The 9,344-nt window shown below is 35.7% G+C and overlaps 1 protein-coding gene across 3 annotated transcripts; it reads right to left on the minus strand.

Moving 5' to 3' along the window:
• Positions 1-269: 269 nt before the first annotated feature.
• LOC115760376 (casein kinase II subunit alpha) lies at positions 270-2,664 on the minus strand. Of its 3 annotated transcripts, none has more exons than XM_030701671.1 (3): positions 2,594-2,664; positions 1,881-2,069; positions 270-1,766 (listed from the first exon to the last, which is right to left on the minus strand). In XM_030701671.1, the coding sequence occupies exon 3, from the start codon at positions 1,643-1,645 to the stop codon at positions 635-637; it is 1,011 nt and encodes a 336-aa protein (XP_030557531.1). In that variant the 5' UTR covers positions 1,646-1,766; positions 1,881-2,069; positions 2,594-2,664; the 3' UTR covers positions 270-634. The 3 variants fall into 3 exon arrangements, with proteins under 3 accessions (XP_030557531.1, XP_030557532.1, XP_030557530.1); XM_030701672.1 differs by lacking the exon at positions 2,594-2,664 and adding an exon at positions 2,545-2,567; XM_030701670.1 differs by lacking the exon at positions 2,594-2,664 and adding an exon at positions 2,396-2,520.
• Positions 2,665-9,344: the final 6,680 nt, after the last annotated feature.

Consider the following 9,344-nt stretch of genomic DNA (forward strand, 5'->3'; position numbering starts at 1 on the left):
CTGAATTTTTTTTTACTAAAATAAACGAGCTCGAGTTGCATTTGGTGTTGTTAGAAAAACTTGAGGGTAATCCCTACTTGGGCACTTCCGAACCGTTATTTCTTTCCCCTTACAAAATGCATTTACATTGCAAAAGTAAAGTTTAACAAAAAAAAAAATGCATTTTCCAAGATAGCTTTATCTTGACTTTTTGACGTCTTATTTCATTAGCTTCAACGGTTTTGTGAGAAATGGAGATTTATTGGATTATATTTTTTAATATTTGTATAAATATTTGTTAATCATATTGATGCTTGATGTTAATTTTTTAGCATGTGCATGTGTGAACTTGTAAACAGAAATATTTTATTCGAATATGAAAATTAGTACTTTTAGAATCACTCTGTGTATATTTTTTAAAACTATAATTTGAATAATCTTCCCTTTCATTATAACGTTACTATTGTTCTATACATGAAAAATGTGTTATGGTTCTGATTTGCGAGCCGATGCATTCTATTGAATTTTTTCTTAATGAATCTTTTCAGCATTAGCAATTAATGCTTTCTCCTTTCAACGTGCTCCTAGAGGTCTTTGTAACTTCCCCCGTGCTGTTCCGATACAAGTTTATATTCTCTACATTGTAAATCCATGTCTATTGCTGGCTGTTGGGATTTACCTGACCATTAACAATAGGCAAAAAATATGGATGCGCCATTGCCTCACGAGCTGTAAGACGGTCAACGTGATCATAACGCAATAGTTTATCAAGAAAGTCTAATGCTTCTGGCGACACCAGATGTTGGTTATCAGAATGAACAAATCGTTCCCAACGCTTGCGGGAATGGCGTTGTAAAATATCGTGAAATCGTGGATCTAGATCAATGTTGTATTTATCCAGATACGCGTATAGTTCTTCAGTGCCCAGCACCTTAGCAATTCGTACAAGTTGATCATAATTATCGTGTCCATGAAAGAATGGCTCCTTACGAAATATCATAGATGCGAGCATGCATCCTAATGACCACATGTCCAGTGAATAATCGTACATTTGATAATCGACAAGTAGTTCGGGACCTTTAAAGTAGCGGGAAGCCACTCTTACATTGTACTCTTGACCCGGGTGATAAAATTCAGCGAGACCCCAATCAATAAGTCGCAGCTTTCGATTTTCATGGTCTATCATTACGTTGTGTGGCTTAACATCACGATGCATTATGCCCATGCTGTGGCAATAATCGAGTGCTTTAAGTAGCTCAAACAAATAATAGCGAATCTCATAGTCCGTTAATGTTTGGTACAGTTGTTTAAAATCTGTATTGTTCACATGCTCAAAAATTAGTGCTGGGGTGCGGGACACTGGATCTTTGACAACGGCTAGAAGCGTGATAATGTTGGTTCCCCCACGCAAATTTTCTAAAATCTTAATTTCGCGCTTTATCTTCTTTTTTTTAACAGGCTTCAATATTTTCACAACACATTTCTCAGTTGTTGTTATGTTGATAGCCTCGAACACTTCTGAGTACTTGCCACGCCCCAACTTGCGCACCAATTGATAATCGTCTTGGTTTCCCCAGTCAACAACATAATTCTCGTAGTCCCAATATTCATCCGGTTTGTGGGCGTTCACATCTGTGTAAACGCGAGCGGCACTTGGTAAGGTCATCTCCGCCGCTTTACTTTCCACTTTATGCTCCTCTTTTGAAATTGATTTAGTTGCGAGCTCTTCAGATGACTCTGTAGTGCTTGGATGGGTCCACGCAGCAAGATTAATGTTATAAAACTGACTGGAAAATAAATTCGATTAAAATTAATGATAGCATCCAAAACACGTAATTTTTCATACTATATAGGCCTAAAATTCTTTTAATATTAATTTTTAACATTTGACAATAACATACCCAAGCAGAAGAGGGTGCCTTGGCTGAAAATACTGCGGCCCCTTTTGGGACCTACTTGTAGTTGCAATTGAAAGTTTCAGTCTTTGGGGAATATATGTGAAGTTTTCAACCAAAATTGTCGTAGGCAGTCGGCGTAATAAGCAAGAAAAAGCCAATTGACGGTGGACGGCGAGCACTTTGAATGTTGCACTAATTTATATAATATAGAAAGAATATAATTGTACAGATGTATATTTTAATAAATATTTTGTACAGAACTAAATACACACATGCACAAGCGTTATTTAAACTACAGATTGTTTTACGGTGTTAAGCCATTTACATTGAACAATTGCAATTACTGAAAAATTGAATGTACATAACTATGTACATTAAATATGCATGCATGTGTGAGTGCTTACATATCTAAATATGTTTGAATATATATTTATATATGTATACATAAAGACACTATCCAGCTTAAATTGGGTACGATAGCCTTTTAATTTAATTAACTACTATAATCCAAAACGTACAAATAAGTTACATATTTATTCGCTGCTGTTGTGGGTAAAAATTAACAAGTAAGCTGATTTCGCGGCGTTCTGAGTTTGATGATAAAATAAACAAAGCAATTGGCATTTAAAAGGGAAGGTACACTATCAAACAGAAAATATATTCGTACAATAAAGCAACGGAGATTAATACTTGTGTCTTTAAAATACAGTACTCACATATACAATGTCAGACAGCGTGGATGACGTGAAAATTTTACTAATTTCGTCGGTAGGCCGATATCAGTAGTTGTTCAGTGAACTAGTTCGGCATTTCTACGAATCGCTATATACATTTTTGCGTTTACACGACTATCGCTTAAATTATCTGATATACGAGGACTTTTTCGCTTTTTGATTGATTTTTATGGAAATTTAACTTAAGCTATGCGGCATGGACTGATCATCTCACTATTCATAGAATTTTTAAGATCTGTATCCGTTAAAGTCACAAACTCAACGATACGAGGTAGAGAAATTTAATTTTTACTGTAATTACCTTACGTGATATAGGCGCACGATATGTTTAAGGAAAATTAATACTAATGTTCGACACCTTGTTTAAATTCGGTTGAATTGTGTTTCAAATCCATCCATGAGTTACGAAATGAAGCTAAAGAATAATAAATGGGGGTCAAAGATTTGTTGTGCGAAGAAGTTTCTTCTTCTACTGTGAATATTAGGCGGAAAACATATGTATATAAGTTTTTTTTTTTGTTTTCTATGCCATTTGGCTTCTGACTTATGAATTTACAAAAATATTCGTCAACATTTTCTGATACGTTTCTCTCACTTTTCGTCAAATCTAACACACTTGCAGGGTCGGACACACAAGGTCGGATCAGAAAAATAAGCATAAACATTGATTCATATTTTTAATAAATTCAACTTTTGTGTAAATTTTTATTTATATGGGCGGTTTTTATGATGCGACTTGTCGTTCACATTCCTTTGATCGATTTGCCGGCTACACAGAGATCAACTAGCGGTGAATAAGACCTCGATAAATGGAAGAATCGGTTAACAAAATAATTTATATTTATACTTGCACTAACGAATTTCGGCTGTTTTTCAAACACTCTATCCGACAATCTGAAAACATGCATATGGTGGACAGCTGTTAAGGTCAACCCTAACAGAGCCCTCCCCACCATGAGTTGTCCATAAATGCACCTGCCAACTCCCAAATCCTGACGGGCACCCGCCTTACACCCTTATCACATCCACCACAACTCTTTATTCGCATATTTCACTATTGCTCATACAAAGACATTTAATAAATTAACACTTAACTTTTGAAGGCCAGACGTGAAAACGGCATGATAACACCTACGACGCATAAATGAATTTAAGTTTACAATAAATGAAAATTATGATTAATAAATAAGTAAGAGATTCTAGTCGGGAGCTCCCGACTGGGGAATACCCTGAACCCTCATTGAAATGAAAGATTCTTGATATTCTAGAATCAATATATTAAGTTTGGTGACTCTAGCTTTTAATATACCCAGTTTGCTCAAGAAACAGGATATCGCTATCGATTTTTATCGATTGCTTTCAAACGGAGTAAGTTATCGATTATCGAAAGCAAACTAGATCTGCGCAGGCACTAGGAAGATCTACATCTAAAATTTAAAGTCTCTAGCTCGTATAGTTTCAAAGATCCTTGCGTTCATACATACGGACGGACGGAAAGGATAAATAATTCCCAGATCTAACGCACAATCTCGACCGAAATTGTTGTCGGTGTGTAACAAACGTTTTCTCGAATACGTACCCGCACGAGAACCTTTGGGTCACAAGTAGTCTATTAACATTGACCCTTTGGGCAAAAAAGCTACTACAGTTATTAGCGACTGGTTTCGCATATCATTTGATCCCTGCAATACGTTATTACTGGGTCTTTTCAATAAGACAAACACACAAAAAAATATTAAAACAAGTAAGAGGTTCTAGTCGGGAGCTCCTGACTAGGGAATACCCTCAACCCTCTTATTCCAACACCAAATAAATTAAAAAAAAAAAATTCCCTTGGCAGGGTTCGAACTCGCAACTGATTACTTGCTGTCCACTCTACTTTCCACAGTAGGGGTTTTGGTTTTTTCTTAACCGATCTTTTTTAAATTTTTTTCAGTATATATATCATAGAATATTTGTGTTCTGAAAAAGTCAATTGCATTTAAATTATGGCTTAAATTGGTTGGCAATAAAAATTGGGTTACTAACTTGATTTATAGCTCTGGGGTGGAAGCGGGGAGGTAGCGATAGGTATAAAATGAAAGATACTTGACATATATATAAATTTCTAGAAGCAACATATCATGTTTGATGACTCTAGCTCCTATTATTTACCCAATTTGCTCAAAAAACGGGATGTCGATATCGATTTTTATCCATTGCTTGGAAACGGGGCAAGTTATCGATTATCGGAAACAAACTCGATCTGCGCAGGCATCTACATCTAAGGCACTACATCTAAAATTTCAAGTCTATAGCTCTTATAGGTTCTGAGATACTTGCGTTCATACATACGGACGGACGGACAGACAGATGGACATGGCTACATCGACTCGGCTATTGATGCTGATCAAGAATATATATACTTTATGTCGTCGGAGATGCTTGCTTCTGCTTGTTACATACATTTGCATTTCGCACAAATTTTACGCATTTTCAATGAGTTCAGGGTATAAAAAATTAGAGGATAGGCTTTTCATGATGTTAGCCAGATACGACATTACGTCGACACAAAAGCTAAAACAAGTAGCGCAAAGAGAATGATTATATGAAAATAGCGTGACTGATAGACCTTAAACTAATAATGTTCAGAGAAATTAAAATAACAATCGTAGGAACATGGGAAATTATCAGCAAAATGCCAACCCAGCCACCAGTTAAATGGCTATTCCAACACGAATCAGAGTTATCACGTACAAAATAAACAGCACAATAATTCCGAAGACAGTCAGAAGGCTCACCACGGGTTCCAACAGAAATTAAGTCAAGGTAGATCCCAAAATCCCTTACATTATCAAAATCAGTTCCATTCACGCTTCAATGCGCCAGGTCCTCCGACTAAACGTCAAAAAAATAGCAACAGTGGGCAGATGAAAATGGACACATCCGAAAATTTTCATCAGCAAGCCTCGGAACAAACAGAAGAAATCCATTCATAAAATTAATTATGAATGACGAATTTTTAAAATGTGTCCTTGACACAGGTTCAACAATAAATCTAATGAAAACAAACCGCTTGAATTTTCCAATTTACAATGAAACATTAAAGGTTCACACCATAAATGGTGTTATTGAATTAAAACAAAGCATACGATTAGGAGCAAGCAAAATTTGTCCGATTGAACAAAAATTGTATATTCACGACTTCTCAGAGCATTACGATGTTCTGATTGGGAGAGAATTGACTTTCACTAGTACAATTAAACACAAAATTCTAACAAAACATGAGGACCCAATTTACAAGCGTCCATACAAATATCCTCAAATATACGATGAGGAAGTAAATAAACAAATAAGCGATATGATAAAATAAAATATCATACGTAAATCCAAATCCCCATACTGCTCACCAGTAATAATCGTTCCAAAGAAAAACGATGCATCTGGAAAGCAAAAATTCCGGTTAGTCATAGATTACCGCAATTTCAATGAACTAACTATTAATGATAAATACCCTATCCCGATCATGGATAAAATATTAGACAAAATTGGAAAATGTCAATATTTCACAACCATTGATCTAGCCAAAGGCTTCCACCAAATCCAAATGGATCCTGGTTCAATACCCAAGACCGCATTTTCGACTAAACATGGCCATTACGAGTACACTCGCATGCCATTTGGTCTTAAGAATGCACCTGCAACGTTCCAACGTTGTTTGCAAAATCTCTTAGAAGATTTAATTTTTAAGGATTGTCTGGTCTACTTAGACGACATTATCATTTTTTCCACTTCATTGGAGGAACACATTTTTTCGTTACAAAAAGTATTTGAGAAGCTTAGAGAAGCTAACTTAAAACTACAGTTGGAAAACCAAAACCCAACAAAATACAAGCAATTGTCAAAATCCCAATTCCAAAAACCCCAAAAGAAATTAAATCATTTCTAGGATTATGTGGTTTCTATAGGAAATTTATACCAAATTTCGCGAATATAGTTAAACCATTAACACTTTAATTAAAAAGGGAGCACAAATCAATATAAATGACAAAGACTACATATAAGCGTTTGAAAAAGTACTCATAACATCCAACCCAATTTTAATATACCCTAATTTCGAAAAACCATTTTCATGAACTACTGACGCGATTAATATGGCAATAGGGGCCGTCCTTTCGCAAGAGTATAAGCCTATATGCTATGCAAGTAGAACTTTCAACGAGCATGAGATAAATTATTCAACGATTGAAAAGGAATTATTAGCAATAGTTTGGGCCACTAAATACCTTAGGTCCTATCTTTTTGGTCGACAATTTCAAATCCTTAGTGATCACAGACCACTCGTCTGGTTAAATAATATGAAAGAACCTAACATGAAATTACAACGATGGAAAATCAAGCTAAATAAGTTTGATTTCCAAATTAAATACGTCCCAGGAAAAGAAAATTATGTGGCAGATGCTCTGCCCAGAATTCAATTAAACGAAAACTTCTTAGGCGAAGATACAATTAGCACAAGAGCAACCATACATAGTGTTCAAGAAGACAACAGTAACCATTTTCAAATCCCAGAAAGACCTCTTAATTATTATAATCGACAAATAGAATTTGAACTAGTAAGAGGTTCTAGTCGGGACCTCCCGACTAGGGGATACCCTGAACCCTCTTCTTCAAGCATCAAATGCATATATAAATATATTCTATTTTAGGAGCTATATGTCAAGTTTGGTGACTCTAGCTTTTATTATTTACGAAAATTGCCCAAAAAACAGGATATCGATATCGGTTTTTATCGATTGCTTGGAAACGGAGTAGGTTATCGATTATCGGAAACAAACTCGATCTGCGCGGGAGCTAGGAACACCTACATCTAAAATTTCAAGTCTCTAGCTCTTATAGGTTCTGAGATCCTTGCGTTCATACATACGGACGGACAGACGGACATGGCTAGATCGACTAGGCTATTGATGCTGATCAAGAATATATATATTTTATGGGGTCGGAGATCCTTCCTTCTGCCTGTTACATACATATGGGTTTTGCACAAATACAATATACCCCTATACCCATTTTTATTGGGTTCAGGGTATAAACAAGTAAGAGCTTCGAGTCGGAAGCTCCCGACTAGGGGATACCCTGAACCCTCTTATTCAAACACCAAATAAATAATTAAGATCCGCACCGCACCACTTGCTATACCTCTACTCAACAGCCACATCAATAATTAATTACTTATGATAAAAAAAGGAACTAAAATAACATTACAAAAGAAAGATACAATTACCATGCTATTAGATCGCGAAGCAGACGCGCATGAATGTGTGTGTGTACATGTATACAGAAATTCTTAAAGCTGCTGCCCCATTCAATTGCGCAGTTACATATAACTTTGGTTTTTCTTACCCGATCTTTATGAAATTTTCTACAGCATATCTTATTGTATCATAGAATATTTGTGTATTCTGAAAAAGTCAATTGCATTTAAATTGTGGTTTAAATTGGTTGGCAATAAAAGTTGGGTTATTAACTTGATTTATAGCTCTCGGGTGGTAGCGGGGAGGTGACAATTGGTATGAAATGAAAAATACTTGATATATCTATTATATTCTAGAAGCAACATATCATGTTTGGTGGCTTTAGCTCTTAATATTTACCAAAATTGTTAAAAAAAAGAGGATGTCGATATCTATTTTTATCTATTTTTATTGATTGCTTGGAATCGGAGTAAGTTATCGATTATCGGAAACAAACTCTACATCTAAAATCAAGTCTCTAGCTCTTATAGGTTCTGAGATCCTTGCGTTCATACATACGGACAGACGGACGGACGGACGGACAGACAGACGGACATGGCTAGATCGACTCGGCTATTGAGGCTGATCAAAAATATATATACTTTATGGGGTCGGAGATGAACTCGCGACAGACCGCACCACTTGCTATGCCTCTACTCAGCAGCCACACCAACAATTAAGTACTTATGATAAAAAAGGGACTAAAATAACATTACAAAAAATAAGATGCAATTACCATGCTATTAGAATGCGAAGCAGACGCGCATGAATGTGTGTGTGTACATGCATACAGAAATTCTTAAAGCTGCTGCCCCATTTAATTGCGCAGTTGCATATAACTTTGGTTTTTCTTTACCGATCTCTATGAAATTTTCTACAGTATATCCTATTGTACCATAGACTATTTGTGTATTCTGCAAAAGTCAATTGCATTTAAATTGTTGCTGAGGAAGTTATCGATTATCGGAAATAACACGATCTGCGCGGGTACTAGGAGCATCTACATCTAAAATCAAGTCTCTAGCTCTTATAGGTTCTGAGATCCTTGCGTTCATACATACGGACGGATGGACGGGCGGAGAGACAGACGGACATGGCTAGATCGACTCGGCTATTGATGCTGATCAAGAATATATATACTTTATGGGGTCGGAGATGCTTCCTTCTGCCTGTTACATACATATGGATTTTGCACAAATACAATATACCCTTATACCCATTTTTAATGGGTATAAAAAGCCCGGTATTCGAAATAATTCCATACCCGGATGATAATAATAACATTTTGACAGAAATAGCTCATGAAAAATATTTTACCCAAAACAAAAAAGTTTATAGCAAAGAAACAAAAAAATTAATTAATAATGAATGTTTGACAGGAATTTTAAACCAAATAACATCAGAATGTAGTTATACTAAAACTTTATAAAATTTTAAAATCAACTATGTTGACCCAAATA

Source organism: Drosophila novamexicana, unplaced genomic scaffold (genome assembly GCF_003285875.2).
Source record: "Drosophila novamexicana strain 15010-1031.04,08,12 unplaced genomic scaffold, DnovRS2.1 tig00000434-arrow-pilon, whole genome shotgun sequence".
Taxonomy (NCBI): Eukaryota; Metazoa; Arthropoda; class Insecta; order Diptera; family Drosophilidae; genus Drosophila; species Drosophila novamexicana.

Bases quoted from the DNA above. Each gene is read 5' to 3' on its own strand.
- LOC115760376 (XM_030701671.1), bottom strand. From the start codon at position 1,645: ATGACCTTACCAAGTGCCGCTCGCGTTTACACAGATGTGAACGCCCAC.